Source organism: Gopherus evgoodei, chromosome 8 (assembly GCF_007399415.2).
Source record: "Gopherus evgoodei ecotype Sinaloan lineage chromosome 8, rGopEvg1_v1.p, whole genome shotgun sequence".
Taxonomy (NCBI): Eukaryota; Metazoa; Chordata; order Testudines; family Testudinidae; genus Gopherus; species Gopherus evgoodei.
The window spans coordinates 29,250,219-29,264,449 of record NC_044329.1 but is presented as its reverse complement, the minus strand read 5'-3'; the positions used below and the strand labels follow the sequence as shown (position 1 = coordinate 29,264,449).

Sequence of the window (14,231 nt, the reverse complement as noted above, 5' to 3'; positions counted from 1 at the left end):
ACAGACCACAAAGTGAAAGAAAACTCAACCCATAACCATCAGCTAGGCCATTGGATAGTATTCTTGGTAGTGGTGAAAACAAAAGCCAAAATGTGTGACTCAAAAAAATGCCATTTCGTTGTTTTGTGAAGAGGACACTTGACTATTGAAGGATTCGTTTCTTTTGCTGCACAGCACATGAAAGTTCTTTCCCTGTGTTCAAAGGTACCATATATTTAGTGGGGTCTATGGTTGACATCTTGCCTGACATTCTCTCTCATGTTTCATATCAAAGAGGCTTTCAGTGCATCTCGTTGGTGAAAGTTCTGATAATAGATATATGTGGAAGAACCTCTGAACTGGATAAAATACTGTACTTTTCTCTGCATTTCAGTCTGATTACTATCATTGCTCTATCAAGATGTCTACCTGACTATTAGACCTATTACCTTTGACTTTCTTCTAAGATGTAGTCCAGACCTAGCAACATTAAAAGACAAGCAGTTTATAACATCTCAAGGAGTAGCTTTTGCAAGATGGGTTGGGAGAGTATACCAAACCACTAAGGGACTTGTACAAGAAAGTTCACATGTCATTTGGAGTTGCAGAAAACTCTCTCTATATATGAACGGACTGTCTGTCTGTCTGTGAGTGTGTGCTTTCACGTGCATATACATGCACACACAGAGACACTTATAAAATCATTCGTGGATTATGAAGGGAAAATCATTATTCATATCTCACATTGCATCTTAACAGAAATAACTGCTTCTAAGCCTAAAGATTCAAGGCTGGACTATCCTTTCACACCTGTGTTAATCAGGACTCACGTGAGTGAATTTGGTGGATTACACAGTGTAATTTGGTGGATTATACCAGGATTATATCTGGGAGGAGAATCAGGCCCATAGTGCATCTGTCTTTTTAGCACTGATCCTTCAAGCAACAAAAATGTCTCTATTTTTCACCATTTTATAACTTCTCCCTTGAGGTTGCGGATCGTGATCCCCTTCCTCCTAGCTGAATAGGACCTGCACGAGACTCACAAATTGGACTACACAAGACTCACAAAGCCCAGCAACACTACTTCTTAATTCCTTAATCAGCAGAAAGGAAGTGAGCAACTTGTAGGCTGTGAAAATCTTTTACTAAACAGGGGAAACTCACTTGTGGTTTCAGGTGTTGCTATGACAGCGATACTCTGAAAGGTTCCCCAAACACTTCAACCAATTTCAACACACCTTCTGATAAAGACTTGGGATTCTGGCCTGGTTTTGGTTTTCAGTTGCATGACACTCTGCTCTTGAGTGTCCCTCTTCATAAAGCCTCAAGCTTTCATCATAATTTTATTCTCAGGGTAAAGAGTAGTGGCCCTCTTCCTTCCATTCTCATGTCTTCAGGGGATGACCCACTCTCAGATGTTTGGGGGTGGGGGTGGCAAGGGGATGGTTGGCTAACATACTTTCACCTCCTCTTTCTTTCGGGGTGTTAGTGATCAATAGGCAGAAAGAGGGAGTTATGTGTATTTTTTTAAAATAAATATCATATATTTATAAAAATAATAGTTTACCTGCTTGATATTACCTTGCTGAACTATGAGGAGTTAAATCAAAGGAGGCTGTTATGGGTGAAGCAAACAGAAATGTAACAATGACAAAGATAAGTCTCTTTAAGGGAACAATGGCGGAAGCTATTAATTGGGGAATGTCCCTGCCTGGGTCCAATCAGGTTGGCAACAGCTTTCTTCATGTAGGTCTAGGCCTATGATTAAAGAGGATATGAAAACCTGGAAGATGCTAAGCTAAGCAGGAAGGGAGACAAGTGGGCTTTCAGCAAGTGCCACAGGGAATGTCTGAAAGACACACACTGAGGACATAGAAATTGCAGAAAGCACGCTCTTTCCCCCTCGCCAGAGATGGAAGAAACCAGGCTGAATGGAATTTACCAAAGTTTGCAAGGAAAAGTTACAGTTTAGATTAAGGGCAATATGTATATAGACCATTACTGGCTTTAATCTTTGCTCTGCATGTTAGATAACTTTGGGTGCATATATAACGCTTTGGTTTTTAGTAGCTGTTTTTGAACTATTTTAATCATTTCACTGGTCACAGCCCCGAGAGGAAAAAGGCTTATAGGTGCCAAACCTAGTTGGACCCGTCAGGTTAGCATGGTTGGTAATCAGAGTGCGGCTCACCAATCCAGTCAAAACGTGGTATGGTTGCACCCTGGGGGTGGGTAAGGTAGTAAAACCATCACCTGAAGGAGTGTATTCAAGGGGGACTAACAGGGATTTAAAGCATTGCTTATCTTGTTATCGTGATACCAACTAAGTTCCATGTAAAGTTTTGGTGAGTGTTTCAGTGATGAAGTCTCAGCTATGCACTGCTGGCAGTTGGGTGTGACAACATGAACAACCTCCAAACAGCCAATTCGAACGCAGCTTTGCAGGAACAGCCATACACCACTACTATTAATACCTGTAGTTATAAGATTTGTTCATTGTAAAGCCTCTGGGTTCATTCATTTTCTTTTTGAAAGACAGCTAGATATTAACAGGATCACAGATTTCGGCCTTCAATATAGGCAGCACAAAACTACCCACAACTCACCCCTCAAAAAGTTTCCCTCTTTTCCTACCTACACTCAATATACATCAAATATTACTGGATTAAAGCAAAATATGCACAAAAAGAGAGAGCTGATAGAAGGCCTCCACACTTAATAAAGATAAGCAAACAGAGGGGAAGATCCTCAGCATGCAGGCATACATACCTAAGATAACTGTATTGAAAGAGACTACTTCTTTGTCCTTGCCATCATTGTAAAATGCCAGATGCCACAAACCCACATCCAAGTATTGAACAAACACAGCTTCATTCTGAACCAGGGTCTGGATACTTCGACGTTCCCGGGGAGACTCCACCACACTCCATTTCTCTTTCCCATCCAAACGCTCCATGAAATCATACTGTGTGGTAAAACAGAAACAGAGAGACCTGAATTTAGAGTAATGCTACAGATCATAATCTGGCACAATACCTTGCCCATTCTTCCTCCAAATGTCCTTCCCTTCAACCCTTATTTGGAGAAGGTGGCAATTTGAAGCCAGTCTTTCCTTATTCATTATGGGTCTGGTAGCAATTCTCTTATCCATTCCGATACTGTGATACAGAAAGAATTAAGTGCCTGCACTCTGCAAAAATGTTGGCAAGTGTTTAAGTAAAAGTCCTCCAAAGTCTGAGCTTTTGAAGAAAGTTGCTAATTAGTCACATTGTCTGTTCTCATCTAAAAAAATACTGAATGGATTTTAGACCAATGATAACATGTACAGCAGACATGCAAACTTTAATAAGATTTCATGCTACAGGGTGTAAGAATATTGTTCAGGAACCAACTCTCCCCTATGTACTGTATTGTTCAGCTGGCCAAGCACATTATGGTGATTTTTTACCTGCTGAATCACCAGGTATTGGCCATTGTTAGAGCAAGATTCAGGATGCGCTGGATTAATGTTTGGATCCTTCATAGCAAGTCTTAGGTTCTTATATAAATTCTCAAATCAGGAAATCTCATTTTGAAAGAAACTCACCCATTCCACAGCAATCACCTACTGCAGTCTCCTGCTAGCATAGTACTGGCACAGAAATCTCAGACACGCCACCTGACGTACTAATGAATAAAAGTCTCCTCATTGTGAATATGGAAAAAACTCATTGTTTTTGCCTAATACACTTCTACCCTGATATAACACGACCCGATCTAACACGAATTCGGATATAATGTGGTAAAGCAGTGCTCTGGAGGGGCAGGGCTGCGCACTCTGGTGGATCAAAGCAAGTTCGCTATAATGCGGTTTCACCTATAACGTAGTAAGATTTTTTGGCTCCCGAGGACAGCATTATATCAAGGTAGAGGTGTATAAGGTACCCTACTCTGTACCTGACTGAAGCTTTACTGTAGAGCATCACCACACAGAGAAAGAAAGTATTCACAGAATCATAGAATATTAGGGTTGGAAGAGACCTCAGAAGGTCATCTAGTCCAACTCCCTGCTCAAAGCAGGACCAACACCAACTAAATCATCCCAGCCAGGGCTTTGGTTGGCTCTGTTGCAACTGAGTTCAGTTTTGGGCATCTCATTGCTTGAAAGTTACTGACAAACTGGAGGATTCAGAAAGGAACAATAGAAATAAGGAATTGATTTATGAGGAAAGACTGAGGATGGCAAGCTTGGATAAGTTCCAGTAGAGGTGAGACATGTTAACAATTCGCAAGGTGAAAACAGTGAGCAAAGTAAGGAATTATTTAGCACACAGAAGAGGTGCTATTAGTATTCAGATGAAATTAAGAAAGGGAAAATTTAACTAGAGTGTCAGGAAAATCTTCCCAACAGTAAGATCTATTAGGCTGTGTAATAATCTCCCAAGGGAAACTCCACTGCTTGGTATATTTCAAACAAGATTGGAAGAAATATTAGTTAAATCTCCAACATGGAATAATTCTGCCTAGGCAGGCAGCAGGACTAGATGACCTAATAGACTTTTTCTGTCCATAACTTCTGTGATTCTAGAACTTCCAGGCAGATACGATGCTCAACCCACTAGTCCCCCAGCCTCTATATGAGGAAGTCCTTAAGAAATGCACCAAAACCAATATATCTAATGTTTTTATAGCTATATAACAAGTCCCCTATGAAAACATGCCTTGCTTTAGACATATCTATCTATCTAGCACTAGATCGAGATAGATAGATATGTCTAAAGCAAGACAAATGTGTTCAATAAAATATAGTAATAGTACGTGCTTGCTTGCCAGGAGTGTTGTTGCATTTCCCTCTGTTATCACTAGCACAAACAGCGCAGGCTGGTGATAGCTCAAAGAATAGAAACACGGCTTTTATTTAAAAATAACTATCATCCTGAACTCTAAACATGCCACTTCTCCTGCAGAGGACTTTGTGCACTGCAGGCTGAATTCCATTAATTAATACCGAGTTACTGAAAATAAATTAAAATATAATAAGAAAATAAACAAGAAATAAGAAATAATAGTAATAATAATTAATAATATATTCCCTTCTGTAGGAGAGAAAGAAATTTAAGTCTTCAGGATTATGGAACTATTCGTAGTGTCATGGTATGTATCTGCCTGTTTTCAGGTGCATTCAAGTTAGCAGTAGTAGTGTCTGACAACAACTGTGTCTAAAGGTATCCCCAACACCAAAGTACCTGAGCACTTCACAGTATTTATTGTATGTATCCTCAGAACTCCTCTGTTAAGTATGAGAGTGCTATCATCCCCATTGCATAGATGGGAAACTGAGACACAAATAGATTAAGTGACTTGCCTAAGGAATTCTGTGATATAGCAGGGACCTGAACCCCAGTCTCCTAGAGTTACAGACCACTGGGCCATCTTTCCTTTCTATAAAGCATTTTGGGGGGTGGATGGGAGGGTGTAATAGCAAGAAGTGACTAAACTAAATACCTCTGTGCTCTCCACCCAAACCTATTTTACATGGCACTTGGCTAGGAAAAATAATTCAGTTTAGGGATAAGCCAATACACAGAAGGGATTTACACAATTCTGACATGTCAGTAACTTTCTGAGCATAAATGGTGTCAAACCTGTTTGTAAATCAGACCATTAAATCAGCGACCTTTGGAAATGTTACCAAAACCTACCTGCCAGCAGTCAGAGGTTAAAGATGGACTCACTACACTCTTGGAAAATGTTATTAGTGGGGCAACAACCTCAGAAATTCTTTCATTGCTCTTTGGAAGGTTTGCTCACTGACAGTTGACATGGAAGAAAGCAGCAATAAAAGCTGACATTTCTCATTGGCAACATGCTGTTCTGGTCTGCTTGTGCTGGCAGGCTCCTCTGCCTCCCCCCATGTCTGATGCTGATTCTACCTCAGATGGCAGGACAGGCTCAGCGGTTGGTGGAATCGAAGAGGAACAACCTGGAAGAGCTAAAAGGGATTGAAGCAGCTTTAGCTGCAGTGTCCCCAGCCTCCTCCTGTGATCATGGGTGTGACCTAGCAATGGCAGGTCCCTTTGCAGGCCTGTCCATATCATTAAAAAGGTGAGATTTTGAGCCCACTCTCAATACAATGGGTTAATTGTCCAAATTTATCCTTTCCTTGGGTTTGCTCTTCTTTTTTTACCCTATGTAAGAAAGTCCTGAAGCATATCTGTACTTACAGACCTTAATGTTAACCTAAGTTCTTCCTGATCAGTTTGTCCCTACAATGTTTCCTCTCAAGGCATCTTATCCCTCTCTCTTATACTTCTGAGAATAACTGAGACCCAACTGCTTGGGTAGCCAGTGTGAGTCAGCAAAATAGCTTTGCAACTCCACAGAGTGTCTTAAAGCCTGATACCTGGCTGCACTTCCAAATTACAGATGAGTCCAAACCAAACTCCAAGAGTGTTTGAAATCAGGATATAAACCCAAAATTTTTAAAATAGACCTTATTTTAATAATGGGTGAACCAAAACATGGAGTTAAAAACCATGAACATCAAGTGTTCAAAATCCAGATACAGATTTAGATATTGTGGTGGGAGCTCATCCTCATGCCAAAACTTCATAAGATCTACTTAGCACAAACAAGCTCTGAACAACATGTGTTGGGGAAAAAAAACTTGTTTGCAAAGTGTTTTAAAATGAGTACTTCATAAACATCCAAATTGTTGATTATGCATTAAATACCCACCCACCAGCCATCTGATATCCATGCTGACAGCCAATCAATTTACTTTAATATTTGAATGTACATGATTCAGTGTGACATAATGTAAGCAGCATAAGGCAGAGCAAAGCGTGACACATAACAGAGAATGAATTGATGAGAATGATATCATTCTGATTTGTGACTGCTGGGAGCATCAAAAATATGAAAATTTCAATGGTGTTTATGAAGCAAGAGAACATCCTGGCTGCCCCACTATCCAAATGATTTCCAGTTAGTCCCACTTCTAACTGAAAACACAAGTGGTTTACTCACCCAGGAAAGAGAGAGATTTTTGCAAATAAAACAATACGTGGGAAAGGGATGTAATATGCTCTGGTGGATTGCTTTGGCCAAGCATTCCTAATAGTATTTCTATAAACTTACTTTTTCATGCTATCATTTGAAATAGTCTGCAGATGAGCAGTAATATCAATGTTTGCTTGGATCACTATATAAGCAGCACATTCATGCTTAATCCAAGAGATTTATCATTTCTTCTCCAAATATTATCTGCAGTGTGCAGCCTTCTTTCATTTGCTTTCTACCATTTAAGGGCCACTTTTTAAGGGGGTTATGAACGTTTTGTTACATGGTTGTACCGCATAGTCTGGAAAAATCTTTCTTGAAAATATAGTGAGTGCTTTTATTTCTAGCTCACTTGCCACACAAGCCTGCATTTCTGTCTGTATGTTCCCCCTCCAGAGGTACATTCCCTAGCCACAGTACTACACCAAGCTGTTTCTGGATGGCCTTACAACTACATCAGTTTGACTGACTAAACTAGGCGTTTGGAATATTTGCTAAACAGTAATACTGAGAAGGTTAAATCTCAGCAGGGCTCTCAGACAAGAACTGCATCTTGTTGTCTCAGGGTAATCATGTACCTAATTTGCTGATTATTGACTTGTTCCCACAAAGGATTTTACTTGGCTTGACATATCAGCACCATCAGTGATGAACTGTCAAGTGAACTTGTTCACTGCTTTTACTGCTCAAGTCCTTAACTTGCAGTAACAAGGATTTTAAAGTACAACTTTAGCACATCATCTGGTGTCAAATTCAGATTATTTTCATTAATACAGAAATCTTTGCTCCTCTCTGGAATCAGAACAAGGCTACTCTTCTAAAGTTCAGATGTGCAGCAGGCTCTTTTCTTTTCCCTAAAATAATTTCTACGTGCAACAGGCTGGTAGGATTTAGGATCCTGCATAAGGATGTGGGGCTTTTCTGCTGAGTCTTCCTATTGTCCAATGCTAACACCCTGCATGAAGATGGAAAGTAACTTCTGATGATCATGCACATGGATTTTCTTAACTCTATCCAGGGTTATAAAAAGGCTGGAGTCTCTTCTTGGGGAGTTCTAACTAGAGACTGGGAAAGAAAGGTCCTGTAGGTAGAAACCATGCAGAGAAGGAAGTTTAGGCTAAGACTTATGGGGTTCCTATTTTTTATTATTTAAGATAACAATAAAGGATGTGAGTTTTGGATCTGGTATGTTGGTGCTGTGTTGAGAGAATAGAAGGAGGAATCTACCTGGTCATAGTTTCTACTGAAACACAGTAGATACACTTGATTGTAGGGCAGTAACATGTAAACTTCAGCTTGAATTAATAAACTATCAATTCCTTCCTAATAAGGCTATTGGAAGAGTTGTTCATGCCTTTGTCTCCTCCTAGCCAAACAATTACAATTCACTCTTACTTAAGGCTACCCTTGAAATCTTCCTGGAGCTTTGGTTGCTCCTGAGAAAGGCAGGTCACTGTGAGCACATGACATCCTAGCTTAGTGTCTGCACTGACTCCCTGTTCATTTCCTGGGGGAATTAAAAGGAGTGGTAAAAATCTCTAAGAAGCTCAATGATTTGGAACCCAGTCTTTTGACTAATCACATTTCATTCTTACTCTATTGGGGTAATTAATTTCAAATGTGATTTTCTTGCTATCAAGTTCATGGGACTGAATTGCCCAGGGCAAAAATCAAGGCTGCCTCAGAAAAGGGTCCCTGTCTTTGGAACTCATTCCCCTTGGCCATCTCCCATCCTTCATGGACATGTCCAAGAATAGGTGAGAATGGGGCAGCAATCTTCTTCAATCTCCCCAGGGAGCCCTCTTGTAGTACAACACTTCAAGGCACCCCAATGTTAATGTTTCGAAATCTGATCACTGACCCCTACTATTTGTTTTCTGTTTCCTGGGCTTTACTTCCTGGCAATCTAGCAGACCTGCTGATTGTTTTGCAGGCTTCCTGCTTCTGGATGATTTAAGAATTTCTTGTTATTTGTAGAGTGGCTGCATTGGGGGAAAGGGGCTGCCATAAACAGATTGTTAAGGGTTAATGTCTCTTCTACCTGTAAAGGGTTACAAGCAGGGAACTGGACACCTGACCAGCAGACCAATAAGAAGACAAGATACTTTTAAATTTGGGTGGAGGGAAGCTTTTGTGTGTGTTCTTTGTCCGTTGTGTGTTCTTCTTTCAGAGGGTCTGAGAGACCAGACATTACTACAGGCTCTCTAAGTCTCTTTTCAAATAGTAAGTAAACACAGGCGGTTTAGGCTTGTTGATTGTTTTACTCTATTTGCAATTGTGGATCTGGCTGGTTAACGTTTATATGTGCAGTTGCTGGGAATATTTTGATTTGTATTGGTACTGGGGGGAAAGTCTCTTTCTGGTGTCTGTAAGCTATAGGACCCTGTATATTTATATCTTGAAGTTACAGAGATAATTCTTTACTTTTTTCCTTTCTTTTATTAAAAGATCTCTTTTTAGAGAACCTGATTGATTTTTTTTCTTGTTTCCCTTGTTTTATTCCAGGGGATTGGGATAACTCACCAGGACGGGTTGGGGGGAGACGGGAGGGGGGAGAGATAGAATCTCTCTCTGTTTTCCTTGAATCCGTTTGCCTCTTTGTGGAAGGGAAGGGAGATGCTTCTCTGTATGGTGATTTAAGAGGTTGGATCAGTATCTCTCAGGATGGCCCAGGGAGCGAAATTCTGGGAGGGGGAAAGGTGGGGGAATGGTTTATTTCTCCTTGTTTTAAGAACCCAAGGGATCTGGGTTCTTGGGGTCCCCAGGGAAGGTTGGGGAGGTCAGAGTGCCCCAAAACACTATATTTTTGGGTGGTGGCAGTGCTATCAGATCTAAGCTGGTAATTAAGCTTAGAGGATTCAGGTGCTAGTATCTCATTTTCAGAACTCTAAGGTTCAGATCTGAGAGGGAATGCTATGACATGGTTGGCAGCTGAGTGGGATAGATAAGAATCCAAAAGCCAGTAAGATTATTAATTTGCTTCTCTGCTAGCTGGTTATAAGCAGAGGGAAGGTTTTTTTTTTTTTAAACTGCAGCCAGAGGAATATTTTTTCCTTGCTCCGTTCTAGCTGTGCATAGGTAGGGCTATTAAGGTTTAACAACGGTCGTTTGTTAAACAAAGCAGCCTTAAGTGGTCAGCAACGCACTCCAGCCAGGACACATTTGTAAATGAAAGAGAGTTTTCTTTTGCTTTTTAACTCTTTCGGGAGAGGCTAGTAAGTTAAAAAGGACTCTGTTGCTAAGCAACCCCTGGAAGCCAACAGAGAACCAGCATTTCAGGCAGTAAACACCAGAGGGTGCCGCAGCACAAGAAAGCAGGAACCATGAGTTCCAAGGAAAGCCTGAGACAGGAACGAGCACGGCAACAAGCCATGGACAAAGAAAATGAACATAGGAGACGGATGGAACTAATTAATGCAGAACTAGCCAAGGAAGAGGCAGCCCACAAAAGAAAACAAGAAGAAGAAGAGGTGGCCCACAGAAGGAAACAAGAAGAAGAAGATGCAGCCCACAGACGACAGATAGAACTCCAGAGGGAGGCCCACCGACAGGCCCTGGAATTAGAACAGGCTAGGCAACAGAACACAGCCAATCCTAACAATCCTTCGCCAATAATTGTTCCACAGCACAAGACATTTCCCACCTACGAGGCAGGTGATGACACTGAGGACTTCTTAGAAAATTTTGAAAGAGCCTGTACTTGGGTACAGCTTCTCTGAAGACCAGTACATGGTAGAATTGAGGCCACTGCTCAGTGGATCCTTAGCAGAGGTGGCGGCTGAAATGCCTAAGGAGAAAATGAATGATTATAAACTTTTTCAAACCAAGGCCAGATACAGAATGGGGATAACACCTGAACATGCCCGTCGGCGGTTCAGAAACCAAAAATGGAAACCATATGTGTCATTCCCCTGACACGCCTACCACATTGCAAAGAATTATGAAGCCTGGATATCAGGAACAAAGGTTAACAATATGGACGAGCTGCATCTCCTGATACAAATGGAGCAGTTCTTAGATGGTATTCCTGAGGAAATAGAGAGGTACATATTAGATGGGAAACCCAAAACGGTAATCGAGGCGGGGGAGATTGGAGCCAAATGGATGGAAGAGGCAGAAAAGAAACAAGCTACTGTCAAGGGGAACGAATACCCCAGAGGACACACCGACAATAAACCCTACAACCGAGGGCAGCCAAAGACCCCACCTACAACCCAAGGAAAGCCACAGACGCCCTATTCTTCCCCCTCACCAGTCTCTAGTAACCCACCTCGACCCAGTGACCAGTCAGCTGGAAGATGCTTTAAGTGTAATAAACTGGGACATATCAAGGCCAACTGCCCAAAGAACGCCAACCAAGTGCAGTTCATTACACCACCATCACACCAAAGATCCCCAGGCCCAGATGCCTCTCAAATACCCTTGGAGCGAAGAGAAATTTTGAGAGTGGGCGGAAAGAAGGTTACTGCGTGGAGAGACACGGGGGCACAAGTGTCAGCTATTCACCAATCCTTCATCGACCCCAAATTCATCAACCCAAAGGCCCAAGTGACAATTTACCCCTTCATGTCACAAGCTGTAGACTTGCCTACAGCAGAACTGCCTGTCCAATACAAAGGCTGGTCAGGAATGTGGACTTTTGCAGTCTATAACAATTATTCCATCCCCATGCTACTGGGGGAAGATTTGGCCAACCAGGTGAAGCGGGCCAAGAGAGTGGGAATGGTTACCCGCAGCCAAACCAGGAAAGCTTCCAGACCCATTCCTGTTCCTGAGCCATCCACAGAGGCCCCATCTGTGTTACAAGAGACCCAGACAGAGGTAGTGGACCAGGATCCCATGCCAACAACGGAAACAGCCACAGTGCTTCCAGTCCCAGACCAGGAACTGGAAAAGCAGCCAGCACCAGAACCGTTGCCAGCACTGACAACAGTGCTTGCAAATCCATCTTCAACCCCAACTCCAGAGGGCACCAGCGAGCCTAAACTGGCAGAAGCAGCAGACGACCACACCCAAGAGGCTCAGCCAGAGCCTGAAATACCCCCTGGTGCACCAGCGGAGAGCGGTTCACCAGCAACGGAAACAACCCCATCACCTACATCGCTTCCAGAGGGACCAAGCCCAAGTCCACAGTCTAAGGAAGAACTGGTGTCTCCAGCATCAAGGGAACAGTTCCAGACTGAGCAGGAAGCAGATGACAGCCTTCACAAAGCTTGGGCGGCGGCACGGAGCACCCCACCGCCTCTCAGCTCTTCTAATCGATCCTGGTTTGTTGTTGAACAAGGACTTTTATACAAGGAGACTCTTTCTGTTGGACACCAGGAAGACTGGCATCCGCAAAAACAGTTAGTGGTTCCAGCTAAGTACTGGGAAAAGTTCTTAAGCTTAGCCCATGATCATCCTAGTGGCCATGCTGGGATGAACAGAACCAAAGACCGGTTGGGGAAGTCCTTCCACTGGGAGGGGATGGGCAAGGACGTTGCCAAGTATGTCCAGTCTTGTGGGGTGTGCCAAAGAGTGGGAAAACCCCAAGACCAGGTCAAGGCCCCTCTCCAGCCACTCCCCATAATTGAGGTCCCATTTCAGCGAGTAGCTGTGGATATTCTGGGTCCTTTCCCAAAAAAGACACCCAGAGGAAAGCAGTACATACTGACTTTTGTGGACTTTGCTACCCGATGGCTGGAAGCAGTAGCTCTAGGCAACACCAGGGCTAACACTGTGTGCCAGGCCCTAACAGACATTTTTGCCAGGGTAGGTTGGCCCTCAGACATCCTTACAGATTCAGGATCTAATTTCCTGGCAGGAACCATGAAAGAACTGTGGGAAACTCATGGGGTGAATCACTTGGTTGCCACCCCTTACCACCATCAAACCAATGGCCTGGTGGAAAGGTTTAATGGAACTTTGGGGGCCCTCATACGTAAATTCATCAATGAACACTCCAATAATTGGGACCTAGTGTTGCAGCAGTTGCTTTTTGCCTACAGGGCTGTACCACATTCCAGTTTAGGGTTTTCACCGTTTGAACTTGTGTATGGCCACGAGGTTAAGGGGCCATTACAGTTGGTGAAGCAGCAATGGGAGGGGTTTATGCCTTCTCCAGGGACTAACATTCTGGACTTTGTAAGCAACCTACAAAGCACACTCCGACACTCTTTAGCCCTTGCTAAAGAAAACCTAAAGGATGCTCAGGAAGAGCAAAAGGCCTGGTATGACAGACATACCAGAGAGCGTTCCTTCAAGGTAGGAGACCAGGTTATGGTCTTGAAGGCGCAACAGGCCCATAAGATGGAAGCATCATGGGAAGGGCCATTCGCGGTCCAAGAGCACCTGGGAGCTGTTAATTACCTCATAGCCTTTCCCAATTCCTCCCTAAAGCCCAGAGTGTACCATGTTAATTCTCTCAAGCCCTTTTATTCCAGAGACTTACAGGTTTGTCAGTTTACAGTCCAGGGAGGAGATGACACTGAGTGGCCTGACGGTGCCTACTATGAAGGGAAAAAAGACGGTGCCGTGGAAGAGGTGAACCTCTCAACCACCCTGGAATGTCTGCAGCGGCGACAAATCAAGGAGATGTGCACTAGCTTCGCCCCATTGTTCTTAGCCACCCCAGGATGGACTGAACGGGCATACCACTCAATTGACACAGGTAATGCTCACCCAATTAGAACCCCACCCTACCGGGTGTCTTCTCACGCCCAAGCTGCTACAGAACGGGAGATCCAGAACATGCTACAGATGGGTATAATCCGCTCATCTACCAGTGCATGGGCATCTCCAGTGGTTCTGGTACCCAAACCAGATGGCGAAATACGCTCTATCGTGGACTACTGTAAGCTAAATGCGGTAACTCGTCCAGACAACTATCCAATGCCACGCACTGATGAGCTATTGGAAAAGTTGGGACGTGCCCAATTCATATCTACAATAGACTTAACCAAGGGGTACTGGCAAGTACCGCTAGATGAACCTGCCAAGGAAAGGTCAGCATTCATCACCCAGGCGGGGGTGTATGAATTTAATGTACTTCCTTTCGGGCTGTGAAATGCACCCGCCACCTTCCAGAGGCTGGTAGATGGTCTACTAGCAGGACTGGGAGAATACGCAGTTGCCTACCTCGATGATGTGGCCATTTTTTCTGACTCCTGGCCTGAACACCTAGAACACCTGGAAAAGGTCTTTGAGCGAATCAGGCAGGCAGGACTAAC

At 43.2% G+C, this 14,231-nt stretch overlaps 1 protein-coding gene across 5 annotated transcripts in view; it reads right to left on the bottom strand.

The window, feature by feature from the left end:
• TENM2 (teneurin transmembrane protein 2) overlaps positions 1-14,231 on the bottom strand; it is a 1,578,682-nt gene that overhangs the window by 159,980 nt on the left and 1,404,471 nt on the right. For all 5 annotated transcript variants that reach the window (XM_030572355.1, XM_030572352.1, XM_030572354.1 and 2 more), the window contains one exon: positions 2,752-2,947. In XM_030572355.1, the coding sequence (XP_030428215.1) occupies positions 2,752-2,947 (196 nt within the window). The remainder of the gene's footprint in view (positions 1-2,751; positions 2,948-14,231) is intronic.